This window comes from Gobio gobio (assembly GCF_949357685.1).
Source record: "Gobio gobio genome assembly, chromosome: 19".
Lineage (NCBI taxonomy): Eukaryota > Metazoa > Chordata > Actinopteri > Cypriniformes > Gobionidae > Gobio > Gobio gobio.
Genome location: NC_137112.1, coordinates 31,204,605 through 31,220,038, shown reverse-complemented (window position 1 = coordinate 31,220,038; position 15,434 = coordinate 31,204,605). Strand labels below are relative to the sequence as shown.

General features: G+C 38.2%; 1 protein-coding gene across 1 annotated transcript in view; it reads left to right on the top strand.

Moving 5' to 3' along the window:
* Positions 1-15,434, top strand: part of rassf5 (Ras association domain family member 5) — a 49,829-nt gene that overhangs the window by 6,941 nt on the left and 27,454 nt on the right. Inside the window, exon 2 of the mRNA XM_079844613.1 lies at positions 13,589-13,719. Coding sequence (XP_079700739.1) covers positions 13,589-13,719 — 131 coding nt within the window. The remainder of the gene's footprint in view (positions 1-13,588; positions 13,720-15,434) is intronic.

Genomic DNA, 15,434 nt, shown 5'->3' with positions numbered 1-15,434 from the left:
GAATTTGCGTGCTTCCCTAATTTTCTAAAGTAAACCAAACCCCTGGCACAAGCTTGACTGTGTGCTCCACAAAAACCTATTGAAAACGTGTTCTTCATGTTGTGGATGTTTTAGTGGTTTGGTGTGCACAGCCTTAACCTTGTTGAAACACACAGTTCACATTAACCTTAAGCTACAGATGGACTGGGCCTGTTAAATCACTTCCTGTTTCAGTACTGTGGCTTCACGGTATTGAGAGGCCGAATAGGCAGCCGTTGCATGAAGGCTTTAATGGTCTGATCAGTTTAGTATCGGACAGTCAGTTTGAGTTGGAGGTGTAGAGTGGGCTGTGTTTCATGCGTTTGTGTGAAGATGTAATGAGGCCTGTGATGGGATGTATGGAGCAGTTCTTGCTGAAAAGGAGGAGTGAGTACACAAAAGTGTGACAGGGCTGTTGGGAGTTATATCTCAGGCTATAATTAGGCTGCCCTTGGCCACTTCTCTCTACCTCTATCTCTCTCAGACTCGTTCTGTCTTCTGGGAGACCTGGGGTGAGGACAGCAGGAAATGTGCCACCCCATCTATTATAGTCAACAGCAAAATATGCATTGTGTGGTATTTGTTCTAGTTTTAGGCTTAATACTTATTTGGGATAATCAAACCATTTGAATATCTAAATTGGAATATAAGACGAGTTATTTAGGTATTTGATCATTAATATCCATTTATTTCAGGACAGTCAGTCTGGAATATGTGCAAGGAGCCACATATGAGGGGCAGGTGAGGGTGATTTATGAAAGTTATCAAGTCGACAATCAAAACCTTCACTGCTGGCTGTAATAGTTGTTGCTGTTGAGAGAAATGGAGCAAGACGCTGCTCTCATTTCTTTTTATTTATAGATATGCACGAGAGAAAATGAGGAAGATGCAGAATGGACTTGTTCAGAACTTGAGATGTCCTTCAGGACAACAGGTTTCTCAAAGCGTGGGACTGTGTTCTCACACAGGAAGTGGCATGATGGCACAGAGTGACAGGAGAGAGGCGTAGAGGGAGGAAGGGAGAGGGATTGACGGATCGATCGAGATGGAAAGAGAAGGACTGGGAGGGAGAGGAAAAAGAGAGTAGGAGGTAAGAGTGCAGTGCGGCTGTGCCTTTAAGGATTCAATGAAAAACATGCTGCAGAGAGCAGGATGAGTGGGTGCAGTCTGAGCTGGTACGAGTTCTGCACTGCGTGAGAAAAACAGGAGCACGGACGCAGAGAGGGAAGAACAGGAGAGAGAGTACCAGTCAGCGGAGGGGGGGACTGTGTCAGAGGGTAGGGGCGCAGGGTGGCAGAAAGGCAGGGAGGGGGGCATTCAGTGCACAACACAAAACCGAGCGCAGCCCTGCGATGGTGGACACACAGGAGCGACTGGCGCAGGGAGCCCACACCACGACGCAACGGAGCCGCAGGCGCCCAGCCCCAGCCGGGACGGCGGCCGCTCACGGACCGGCACCTGGAGCGGGACGCAGTGGTGGCACTGGGGTCATGGCCGCAACAGGTCGCAGATAGCGGCGGTCATGCTGCCGGAGATGGGGACGGAGGAGGCGGTGGCCAGCGCCTGCTTTGGACAGGTCTCCAAGCGCCTGGGGCGGTTCTTCCGCCGCCTGCCCAAGTCCCGCTCCTGGTCCGAGGGCCTCCGCATGCTGCGACGCTCCAGCAGTAGTGGGACCCTCGTGTTATCAGGTAACTTAAGGCGGAGAGAGATGAATAATGTGTGTCAGGAGACTGAGATCAAATGGGATTTGGTTCTGTAAGTGAATGTGAGACTCAAACTTAATGTACTTTTATCCTCTGGGACTAGACCTGTCCAATTAGGCTTCTGTCATTGAGCTCTGCGGTGACTTTCACCTTCCTTAAATAGCCCTGTTTTGTTCTTGTTAGCGCATCACATTCTTGCTCTCCTTTCCTGCTCTCTTGGTCCATTTCTTTCCCTCTCTGTGTCTTTTTCACTCTCACTCTCATGTTGTATCTATTGTTGTCTATTCCTGTGTTGAATAGACAGACATTGATCGGTAACTTGGCCTTTAAAAGCTTCTGTGGTTCTAGAATGTGCCAGTAAACCAGGCAGACAGAGTGCAATGTAATCATGCCTACATGGAGTCAGAATAATGCTTAGTTATAACACTGATACAGTGACTGTTTCAACACCAGTGGCACAGATTTACCTGATCCTGGTCTGAGTGATTTCTATTGCAATCCTAGTTGATTTCTATGGTTTTCTGATCGGCCTGTAGGCCGTTGCTATGCAGTTGCTAGGGTGTTGGGTAATCTCTAGGATGTTCTGGGTGGTTTCCAAGGGGTTTCTTTGTGATCTCGATGATATTCTAATTGGTTTCTAGTGGGGTTGTCTGTGATCTCTGTCTTCTTGGTGGAATTTGGTTCTGTGTGATCTCTGTGAGGTTCTAAGTGTTCTGGGTGGTTTCTAGGGGGTTCAACTGGATTTCAAGTGTGTTCTAAGGGTTCTTGGGGATATATCTAGTGGAATTCTTGGTGATCTCTGTGTCTTTCAGTTGATTTCCAGGGTGTAAAGTGGTTTTTACAGGGTTCAGGGTGATCTGTAGGGTGTTCTAAGTGGTTTCTGAAGTGTTCTCAGTGATAGCTAGGATGTTTTAAGTAGTTGCTAAGATGTTTTTGGGGGATCTCTAGGGTGTTCTTGGTCATCTTTATGGCATGCTATATGTTTCTTGTGATATGGGGTGGTTGCATATTGGCAACCAAGTAATTATATTCTTGTTCCTTGATATAGCTTAGGTCTCTCCTGATTGCTTATTAAGTAATAGGATACCTCTCCCTAACAAATCACCCAATTTGAGGTATCATTAATGTCTGTAGCAGAATGACTTGTGCAATGAAGTTTAATACTACGTTAGGAGTTTTGAAAAATGTGTGTTACATTGTGTTTGTGGAATCAATTTGACCTAATGTATCTAATACAGATTTCTGTCTGTACTTCTCATGGATCCCTTGTTATTTATGAAGTGGAGTTGGATACCCAGGCATCAGTGGATGAATTTGATCTCAGTGCTGTTTTTGGCAAAATTACATTTTGATCAGAAGCCAAGGGAGTTGAAATTGAATTTCCCATTGATCTGGACCGGAATCCCACTTTGAGTAGACGGAGACTGGGATACAGTACACCAGCCTAATGAATAAAAAGTGATCTGCTTTAGTGCAAGTTAACTTCCCTTCTATTCACTTAGTATCATACTTGAATGAAAAGTTTGTGTTTCAAAGAAAGTCTTCAGAGATTGATGGCTTCACATGTGAAGGTGATGGATGGTGTACTTGAGTTTTATATCAGTGTGATAAGATACATGGATAAGTATCCTATAGTAACATATTGGAAAGTGTCCGTGGAAGATCACAGACTGACCGCTCTGCTAATGGTGTCACATCTGGCTCCTAAGTCACAATAGTATATACTTCACTTTCTAAGTCATGGCCAATCCAATTAGCACTAAAGCTGTTTGGCAAATATGAGCCTTTTTAGTCTCTGCTATGGAAATGCATACAAGTTGAAGAGCACATAAGATGACGGCAGCACTTTTCTCACCCTTTCTGCTTCATGATGACGTTCGCCATCAACTCCCGCACACACTGACTCACTGCTGTGGATGACATGCTGAGTGAGACAGAGATCAGCAGCAGGCGGTGTGAATTTTTGTATGTTATTATGTAAATACCCAACTTTTGAAGTAGGATTTAAAGTCTCGTATTGAAGTTTTGAGTGTTTGAATAAGGTTAAAACAAATACTAATAGCCCAGACGAATGACTAAAACAATCAGCCAACTGTAATCATGTAAAGCTGACTTTAAGCTTTTGAAATCTCGTTGGATTTTTATATATGTAGTATTTCTTTTATAATATTAAATGGTTATTTTTATACACTGCCGTTTTTTTAATGTTTTTAGAAGAAGTCTCTTATCTCACCAAGGCTACATTTATTTTATTAAAAATACAACAAAAAAACATAATATTGTGAAATTTTATCAAAACTGTTTTTTATTTACAATAGAAATGGTCTTTTGAACTTTCTATTCGTCAAACAAACAAAAATAAATTAAACAACAATTCATAAATGTTTCTTGAGCATCAAATCAGCATATTAGAATGATTTGTGAAGGATCATGTGACACTGAAGACTGGAGTAATGATGCTGAAAATTCAGATTTGCATCACATAAATAAATTACATTTGAAAATACATTCAAATAGAAAACAGTTATTCTACATTTTAATAATATTTTACAATATTACTGTTTTTTAAAAATAAAATAAATGCAGTCTTGGTGAGCATAAGAGACTTATTCTCTTCTTCTCTAAAAACATCAAAAGTCTTACCGATCAAAAATTTTTGAACGGCAATGTATATTTTATAATATTAAAATAACATTGTATCATATTTACCTACATTTTCCATACATATATACTTAATAACTTTTTGTTATTTATGTTTTTATATATAAATACATTTTATATTTTTTAACCTAATATTTTGTCTATTATTGTAGCCTAACCTATTTAATAAAAAACAGAATAGGTTGGTTTCTTTCTTTCTTTCTTTCTTTTTTTTTTTTTAGAAAAAAAAGATTGTTTTTGTCCAGAATAAGCTGCAATGTGAACAATACCAAAACACCTTAATCTATTGAGGTCTTCACTTAACATAACTATATATGTGAGGAATAAAAGTATAAAAGTATTCTGTCAGCTCAACTTGACACTGAATATCTTTGTGTGTGACCTTGATTGTGAAAGCTTGGCTGTGAAATGCTGATAAGACCCTAAACAAACCTGTCTGTTTTCAGACGTTGTCGGCATCTGTGTTCAAAGTAAACACCGGACACACACTTCTTTATGCTATTTGTCACCTAACGACCCACCCTTCACAATTACTTTCAAATTCAATTGACAATTTCCCACCCACAGTGCAATGCAATCAGGCTCAACTTGACATTCTCTGTGCAGAATGTAGCTGTACATTTGAGGTACGTCTGTGTCTGTGGCATGTGTTCAGGACCGCAGTGACCTGACCAGTGCAGCTTATTAAATCCATTAGAGTGAATTGTAGTGCTCTTTCAGCATCTTTAGACCCTGAAGGTTTTATCCATGCTGCACAAGACAAAACATCTTGATTTGCACTGTCAATACTTTTCACCTCAGTGGGCCTTGGTTTTCCTAAGCTAAGCATTAATGGGGTCTGGGCTATTTATATTCATTATGTTTTACTAGGGTATAAACACAGAGTGCCAGGCATTGTTTTACGGTGGGTAAATTCCTCCCTGTATAACAAAAGTTCCTTTAATCTTGTAGTATTCTAATAAAAGCATTTTTCATAATCATAACATTTCCCAGGATTAATTTGGACTTTCAATTCCAAATTTACAATGTGAATTTGTTGATATCAATATAGCATCACAAACATACTGCAGCGAGTGAAGCTTTCATCCAGTTAAAAAAAAAAAAAACCTTTCACAGTCTTTTTTCTCTTTTGGGTTGATCCTGTTTTTCCAGTTTCTACTGAACTAAATGTGGGGATGTCTATGGCAAATAAAGAAACAAGGAAGCTGAGGAGGAAGGGAATTAAACAAGTAATGTGAGAGAAAGAAAGAGAGGATAAAAGAATAAAAGAAAAAGGAAGGCTCTCAGGGTTTCATGTAAGCATTCATATGTTTATGAATATCAGCCTCTTGTATCCATATATGTAAATGGGACGAATGACCTGAAGAAATGTTGAATTTGGAAGTATTGGCCAGAATTTTAATATCAGTGCATTTCTATTTGGTAATTATTACAGAATTCCATGTAATTGTAATACCCGAGAAAGATAGATCAGATTTTGTTGTGTGGTTCACCTTAAGACAGACAAAATCTGTTCAGTTTAATTACAGACTTAACACTCATGACTAACTACCCATGACTATTATCCCAGGCAGGGGTCGTCTATGAATGTCTAAGGCTAAGCTATGCTTGTTTTGTTATAATAACACTACACACTCATATATTTCCACCTCTAATAAAGAAAATCATTGTATGTGAGTCTAAAGAAAGATTCTTTAATACATTTGTTGCTGTTTGAATGCACCAGTGTTTGGTTGAACTGCTGTGTGTCTGTGTCTGTTTATCTGAGTTTTTGTGTCTGTTTCTAATTTAGAAACATTAATTTGGGCTTAAATTACAGGGTTCGGTCTGATAGGTTCCACTGGGACCTGGTTTTTGCAATATGATCCGGGATGATGCCATGTTGTGTGAATGAAATGGACCGATGAAACGTCAGTTTGTTTTGAAGGGCAACCTTGAATCATGGGAAAAGATGCAGAGCAAGGTTATGGGGTCAGGTTCCCTGACTTGGCTGAGAGAAAGAAATGGCAGAAAATGCTGCTGACTGATGCAGAGTCAGAGAAACAGGGAGAGAAAGAGATCAGCGCTGAGTGAAAGGGATGGTAGGTTGGTGCGTGCAGCTCGGGGTGCATGTGAGCCGTGGCTCTGAGAAAGAACTGTGACTCCTGAGGTGGAAAAATGCTGATGTATGGAAGAGGAGGGGGAGAGCAGAAATGTCAGAGGGAAGTGGGAGGCGAGAAGGCTCGTGAGGGACAAAAAGGCATCAGTGTTCTCCTTCCCTCTATAAACTCCCCTTACATTCCAGCTATCAGAGGGGAGTTTGGCACAATTTTCTAGCTTAAGAACCAAATGGTTTCTACTGATCAGCAGACGTGGTTAATTCCAAGAGGAAGTTACCATGTTCAAGTGGGAAGTGATGTTATAAAGGGACAGGCCCAGAGATGCGTATTTGACCTCTCCTACTGAGGAAATTCCACACATGGTTGAATAAACATTGTGTTTAATGTGACAAGGACAAGAGTTTGACCTCTTCTGTCAAAAGCACTGCTGTTTTATAGCAGCACTGCAGCATTTCCAGGTTATGTAAACGACGCTGGTAATGCTCTGTTCATGGGGTTTCTCTAGCAATGACCGCAAACTTACTCAAGAACATGAGTGTGACCGCGCTGTTCAGAAGGGTCTGCGGCTAAACAAGTCTGGGGTCACGGTTTCATGTGTTTCTGGGACAATTTATGGAGTGTTTATTAGACTTTTCTCCACATGAGTGAAGCTGGCCAACAACTTTCCCCTCAACATTAGGATTTTAGATGGAAATGTTTAAGGCAAAATAAACATTTATTTTTACTTTGCAATCTAACGGTTACTTTTCTTAATAAGACAACCTCGATGACAGCTACACACAGTTTATGCGTCTCATGTTAATCTGCAGTACCTGTAGAGTAGTATTGCAACCTTTATATCTCCGAAAAGCTTCACTCACTGCCTGCGGTTTCGACTCGTGACCGGGAACAAACAAACACACTTGCAGAACTCCGTTGCTGCTCCGGAAAAACAAACTGCATCCACTGTTTCCTTAACGCTGGGTTATTTGGGAAGCTGAACAAGGTTATCTTTCCCTCACAACCAAAACATTTTATCATTGACAAAATGTTAAAAAAAAAAATAAAATACTTAAACAAAATACTCCTCTGTTTAGAAATTTGACACAGACATATGAGAATCTATCAATATTTCTCCTCATCTGCACACTTTTGAACTAAAAGCCCTGAAGGATGTTGATTTGTCGCAAGTCTTCGTGACGAGAATAGAGGAGTTTTTTATGAATGAGAGCAGCTAAGGCTCATATTACAATCAAACGGTACCGACGCGGTTTTCATATTCATAACTCCTGACACATATTAACAAATTACTGTCACTATAAGACTTTGAGAATAAAACAGAGGTAAAAAAATGGAAGCTTGACTCTTCGATCTTTTAAATGATGTATATTTTGTCACTTGTAATTACTTACATCTGACAGTCATTTGAGCTAATTTAAACAAATAAAGCTGAAGGACGAATGCGCCCTCAATCCGGTTAAGAGGTTAACAAACATTAATATGAGGTCATAAGAACTACAAAAGATTACAAAACTACATTCAGAAATGTAGAGACACTAAGATATGTAAGAAATGATTCATCCATAAAGCATTATATGAAAGTACAATAAATCAGTCATAACCTTTATAAATTATTGAATTAAATAAAGATTATTATAATAAGATAGTATGCAGGACAGCACTGACACTGCTTGGAGTGTGAATCTATGAAACATTGAGATATTTTGTTCCATTTATGCCTGATACCTTCCTTTCTCATCTTTTCTTATTTTGCTATAAACAACTAAATCTGGAAATGTGGGCATTGCCTGTTTTTTATAGGACTGACTTTACATCACAGACAGATGGTAGTACCAGCCAGCCATATTCTGTCTGGCCCATCGTGGGTAAATAATACATATTGTATTATCCTCCACACCGAGGGCACGTCTAAAGACGCGTTAAATCTCAGCTGATCTTCTGCACTACTGTCTGTAACCCCAGAAGCTGACGGTCAGTAATTAGCCCTTGGCGGCGCATTCCTCAGATTAATCAGGGTTACGGGGTTCAGACCCCTCTGCAGTAAGGACACGTGATGATGGGGGGTATGCACAGTTTTAAAGGATAAAGACATCGGTTCTAGTAGTAAACCTCCAATCTTGTTTGGGACATTTAACTATGTCCCATTTAGATTTGGCTGGAATAAACTATATGAACTGATACTATTGGAACCCGTCAGTTCTTTGCCTTCTATTTTGTTAGTACTTGCTGATTAAACCTCATTAACACCTTTAGTTTAAACTCTTTGACCCATATTTCTATTAGGGTCATCCTATGAAACCAATGCCTTTCCAGTGATTTTAAAAAGCAAAATAGTGTAGTGTTTTAAATATGCCTGTCTTTAAAATACTTTTAATTATGAATACATTTCATTGTGCCATCTCAAGCTAAATTAGTAAAGGTTAGTATATGTTCGGACATCTTTGCACCTTCAGAAAAGTAAAAGAAAAGGGATGATGGTAACAGCGTTGAAAATTGTACTGATTAATTTAGCTTTACAAGCCATGAAATGACAAGATGCTTTTTTAAAAGCGAGTTAAAGCTGATCAGTTATCAGTTCTTTAATGTTTACTATTCAGATGGTAAGAAGGTTGACAACATTAATAAGTGATAAAAGAGGAGAATTTGAACTCGTCCTTAAAGGGTTGTCTTCTTGAAAGAAGTATGCCATTATGACATTTTTTAAATGTAATAGTTTATTAAAAGTGATGCTAACAGGGTTGACGCAGTACTTATTTTTAATAATACAGTAATTAAAGTTAATTTAAAAATATAAAAATAATGACAAAATGTTTTTTTTTAATAATTATAATATTTTTAATCAGTCCTATTTTAAAGTAAAAATTAAAGACGTTTAAGAAAAACAAAGGCGATGTTGATGTGATTTGTAAAATGTCTACAGTAACACATCAAAGTTGTCATTATTTATTTTAATAATTCATTATTACGGTGACGCATTGCTGCCACATACATATTGTTTTCACTCAATTATGTCATAATAACGATATGTTATGTCGTTTTAACGACATCTTTTCTCGTAATAACGAGATCTTATGTCATAAAAACGACATAATTTTCTCGTAATAACTAGATCTTATGTCGTTAAAACGAATTTTTTCTCGTTAAAACAATATATATTTTCTCCTAATAAGGACGTGTTGTATAGTGATGTGTGTGTATATATGTCTGTATCCACATTAGAGAATTTATTTAGCCCATGCCTTTGTCACACTTGTTTGAAAAGCAGAAAAATAGGCTCATCCGCTGCCTGTATCAGTGGCAGTGCCCATAGCACGAAATTGTTGTAATTTAGTGATGTAGCCTACAGTTCTTAACAACCATGGGTAGCAGGTGCCATGGATCGCTCATGATTAGCGTGTAGCAGCCACAAATATCATAACTATCTATAGGCCTACTGTAATTAAGACATTCAAGAAATGTATTAAAAAGAAAGGCGCTTTCAGCCTTACTCAAAGGCCGTGGAAACAGGCCAGTGGGTTCATTACACACGTCAATCCATTCCCTGTGTTCTTATTTTGCTTCTTATTTATTAAATATACAGGCAATTCGTTTATGAAACCTTGATCAAAATTAAAATATAATTTATAGTTTAGATAATTTAATTATTGAAATTCACTTTAAAGAAATGATTTCTGCAAAACAACACTCAATAAAAGTCATGGCTGACCCCACTCAATGTCTCCAGACATATTGCGTGTTTCATAGCCTATATAGGCTACTCATGCCGACGAAAGCGCCCGCAAATTCTTTAATATTTATCATTTTTGCTGTGTTTTTTTTTACCACTTCGTTATTTTGGCTCAGAATTTCGTTTGTTGGAAATATGAACTGAATTTAGAAATTAAATTTGAAATTAAAAACTTTGCGTTTAATAAACAAAATACATTTTTGAAGCGTTTGGAGTGGAGTTGGCTACATGCAAAATGTAGCCTATTTAGATTCATATGTTTAAATATGAGCCTATTATATTCTTGTTTTAATTTCATATGTTGATGATGAAAAGTGAGCAGCATGAGTAAGATAGCCTATAAGACGCGCAATATGTCTGGAGACATGGAGTGGGGTCAGACATGCTTTTTATTGAGTGTTGTTTTGTAGAAATCATTTCTTTAAAGTGAATTTCATTTTCTATAAATTGTATTATAATTTTGATCAAGGTTTCATAAACTAATGGCCTGTATATTTAATACATAAGAAGCAAATAAGAACGCCGGGAATGGATTGACGTGCGTAACGAACCCACTGGCCTGTTTCCGCGGCCTTTGAGTAAGGCTGAAAGCGCCTTTCTTTTTAATACATTTCTAGAATATATGTATTACAGTATAACATACAATATATTACAGTAGGCCTATTATAGATAGTTATGATAGCCTGTTTGTGCACCGGGGTCCGTAATTTCTAGGTTAAAGTTATGCCACTGATGCGAACATGAGCGGTCCATGGCACCTGTGACCCGTGGCTGTTATGAACTGCAGGCTTTCGTGCTGTGGGCATTGCCACTGATACAGGCAGCGGAAGAGCCTATTTTACTCTGAGCTCGCTTCTGCTTTTCAGACATGGTGTGACAAATGCACATGGGCTATATGAATTCTCTAATGTGGATACAGGCATATTTTGTAGACATCACTGTACAATACATGTCCTTATTCTGAGAAAATATATGTTGTTTTAACGAGAAAAATGTCGTTTTAACGACATCATTTTCTCGTAATAATGAGATCTTATGTCGTTTTTACAACATAAGATCTCGTCATTACAAGAAAAGATGTCGTTTTAACGACATAAGATTTCATTATTACGAGAAAAGATGTTGTTAAAACTACATAACATCTCGTTATTACGACATAATTGAATGAAAAAAATATGTATGTGGCAGCAATGCGTCACCGTACTGAAATCTAAAAAAAAATATTCTTGATGTGCTTTGAAAAATGTCTACAGTAAATATATGGTAAAAGTTTTCATCCTTAGTAATTGTTTGCTAAAGTATATGAGAGATGGTACACATTTTGTAAGATGACCTATTATCACCTGACGTGTCAGGTTTTTCTTTTTTTTTCTGCAGAGATTTATCAGGGTGTTGCATTAAACAGCTCTGTTGATATCAGCCTGAGGTTGAAGGTGAGAGTCAGTACCGGACGGAAGTCTCACCTCCTCCCATAATGCATTTCCTGACTCTGAGTCAGTCATTCTGTTTGGTTTGGACACTCTTTCTCATAGTCCCGCTCAACACTCCCCTGAAGATTTATATTTTGCCAGCGTTGCGGCAACAAACCATCGAAAGTGACGTCTATTTTCCAAATGTGTTATCAGTGTTGTGTAGTGGCTCTTAGCATTCCCAAACGCCTTTCACAGTGATCCGCACCTCCCGGCTCTTCCTCAATGACAGTAGCAATGTGTTTGGCACTGATAATCAATCCCCTGATAATCAATCAGCATTCGCTGTTGACTCCGGTCACTCCCACTGTGATACTGTGTAGAGACAGACACCTCAGTCATTGTTATCATTTGACTGTAGCTAAAACAAAACATTTCTTTGTCATTATCACTAAAACACTACATGTCGTTGGCCACAGGACATTTATACAATATAAATGACACTGCAGCCTCACTGCAGGACGCCATGTCATGTAAAATCATGGCCAGCCTGTGCTCAAGAATATCCAGTGGTGCAGTGTCGTTTCCTTGGTTACCGTGTGACTGTGAGCAATGAATATAAATGCACAGAGGGCTTTTCAGCTGCTGAATTTTCTTGCTGCACTGGTCTGAGGTCATTTTGTTCTTTCTGTTATGATGCTAATGTGAATTTTAGGATGATGAGGGCAGCTTGCACCAGTGTTTTCTAAGATGGCCTGTCCACTTTCCAAAGCAAATATGTGGAAAAAGGGCCCTGGATGGGCAATTTAAAAATGACGAAAAAAAAAAAAAGAACTCAGTGTCAATTAAATGTTTCTTGGCAGGAATTATATTTCCAGCCCTTTTAATAACCTTATTTCACTGGCCTCCGTTAACCTTTGATGACGTTACACTTTGGTGCCATCTAGCGATTGAGCCTTTTCTCTGTTACCATGTAACGCCCGATGGTAGCAAAACAGAATTCTACATAACATAACATGATTTTGTTACAATCAGGCTTTACATGGTCATTTTAATTATATATATTTTTAATATTATAAAATTTTGTATTAATTATAGTGATATGTATGTTAATATTATACTATTTTTAAATTACGATGATAATTTGAATACATTCAATTTAATAAATTTATACATTTAGTTTTAATTATAATAATTGTATAATATCATTGAAATGTTCAAAAATAATAATAAAGTGTAAGTGAAAAAGATTCCCTATCATCTATATATATATATTATAAGATTAATATTTTTTTAAATGTATTATTGAAATGCACAATCTTTCAAGAAATATTAAAGATTCACTACACATTTTTGATAAGCTTCTCCTGTGCAAACAATGCAGTATTTTATATCATACAACCAATAGATGGCGCCACTCGTCTTTTGCAAAAATTACAATGGATATCACTGTTATAAAGGTCACAGTTACTACAGATATCATTGAATAAAATAAATAAGTTCTTCTGATTTCTATAGACATCTATAGTGGGGTCAAATAATTTGAGATTGAATGAATAGGGCACTGTTTAAGAGAGCCGTGATTACCTCACATGAATGAAACCCTCCACATAATTAATGTTTATGTGTAGGATACACCAGACATTCTGTCTAATGTAAAAGAGACACTGTCTGCAAACGCTGGAGCATATTTGCCTTCTTTAGTTTGTGGAGTGTATGTGTCTGAGACGCATGCAGATTGTCAGTTTATCATCACCAGCTCTAGCCTAAGACTTCTGTGCTCATTGCTGACACAGACATTTACAGTGAATAAAACACATGACCCAGTCCTCCAGCCTTTTTAAACCTTTTTCTCTTAAAGCAGCCGAAAGAGGGTTGGCAGCCCTCACTGGCTCTCTGAACTGTGTTGTTTGTCTGTGTGCTTCATGGCTGTTAGTGACTATGTATGTCCTGTTTGTCTCTGGCCTCCAGACTGCAGCTACACGTGTCATTTGGAGTGTCAGGGGCTTGTTCAGCTGGACTGCAACCAACTAGACCAGCGGACTGAGGACGGGTCTACTCCCACTTCACAGAGGCCCAGTGCCAAAGACCCTCAGGAGACGGTAAGTTCACTCACTCAGCCATTATTGCTTTATGCACACTAAAAGAGGGAGGTCCTCATTATAGAGGAACACAAGGGGGCAAAACAGATAGCGAATATGCATCCCAAAAATGGGTCACAGGCCTGTTTTAATGGGGTCGCGGATAGAATATTGTCACGTATAGTTAGGAAAGCAAAATAAATGGACGGCTTCCAAATATGTTTTATGGGCCGTGTATTCAAAAAAATATTTTAGCTCAACAGTAGACCTAATTGTGACTTTATATTTCATAATGCCTGTATTTCTCATAATTGCAGCCTTGTATATCATAATAATGATACTTTATATCTCATTTGTTTCTCGCAAATGTGACTTGGCATTTGCACATCTTACACGTGATATCTCACAATGTCAATTTTATATATCATAATTGTGACCGTTTTTCCTCTTAATTGCGAATATATATCTCACAATGTGACTTTTTATCTCATAATTGCGACTTTGCTTCCCATTATTGGGAATTTATATCTTACAATGTGACTTCATTTCTCACATTTGCAAATACAACGGGACTTTATTTTTTATTTTGTCTTTTACACTAGCATAAACAGAGTTCCATAGTAATGGTCTTGTATAACAGTAAAGTTATGGTACTTTGACATATACCATGGTACAAAATTATACAATATTCCATGCTACATTTACTATGCTTCTTCAAAAAATACTGTGGAAGTACTTTGCTACATGTACAAAAAAAGTGGTAGCGCTATTGTAGATGACGACAAAATATGTTGGAATATAGTAATATATATTGATACTTTTGTGGCACTTTTGTAAAGGATACTTTTTGTAAGTAAAGCATGCAGAAAGCTTTTCAAATTCAGAAAGAGAGCAAAAAAAAAGCGGAAACTGAATCTGATCCTTCCTGGGTCGCTTTGCTGGGACACATTAGCACATGCTTAACTGCCTCTCTGATGCTTGGCTGCGTTTTACACTGGCAGTGTGCTTAGTCCCAGGTACACAGGAAGTGACAGCACAGTTGGGACTGAGGATGAACAGCAGGGGCCTGCCTGGGGCACACTGTCCTCAGTAACACTCACAAAGGCTTACACTTACTTTTGCCCAAGTTGTTAGGTGAGCCTGACCCGAAACATTATGGCCTACAGCCCAATCAGACATATTGAATTTGGAAGACAATATCCAAAAACCTATTTCTCCCCAGACCATTTATTTTGTCAGAATAGTCATTACTGAAAAAAAAAAAGCTTTTCCGTCCCTTGTAGTCTTCGTGTATCCATCATATTTACGAGACCCCTCCTGTCTGTTCCTATCTCCTCTAAATCAGGAAAAGAGCAAACCCAGCTGGCCTGTGCTGTCAGAGAGATTGAGAGCTGTTGAATGGAGAGCTGTCAACAGAGGGCATTATGGTTATTTCTCAACGGAAATGAATTTCACATTAGTCTCCTCATACAGGGCAGGGCTTTGGTCTTATGAACTGCAGATTGTATCACTGATTTGATGCAGCTTCATAGAATAAGAGATAAGGCTGGATATGGATAAAAACCATTTATAATAGGATGTTGTCATTCCAAACTTCACCACACGGGGCAGATATATTATGCAGAATGATTTGAGGATCTTATGCAGTGTAATTTGCTTGTAAATGCCTCCATTACAAAGCCTAAATGAGTATCTCTTGCAACAAAACCCATGAGACATAGCTTAAACAAGGAAGT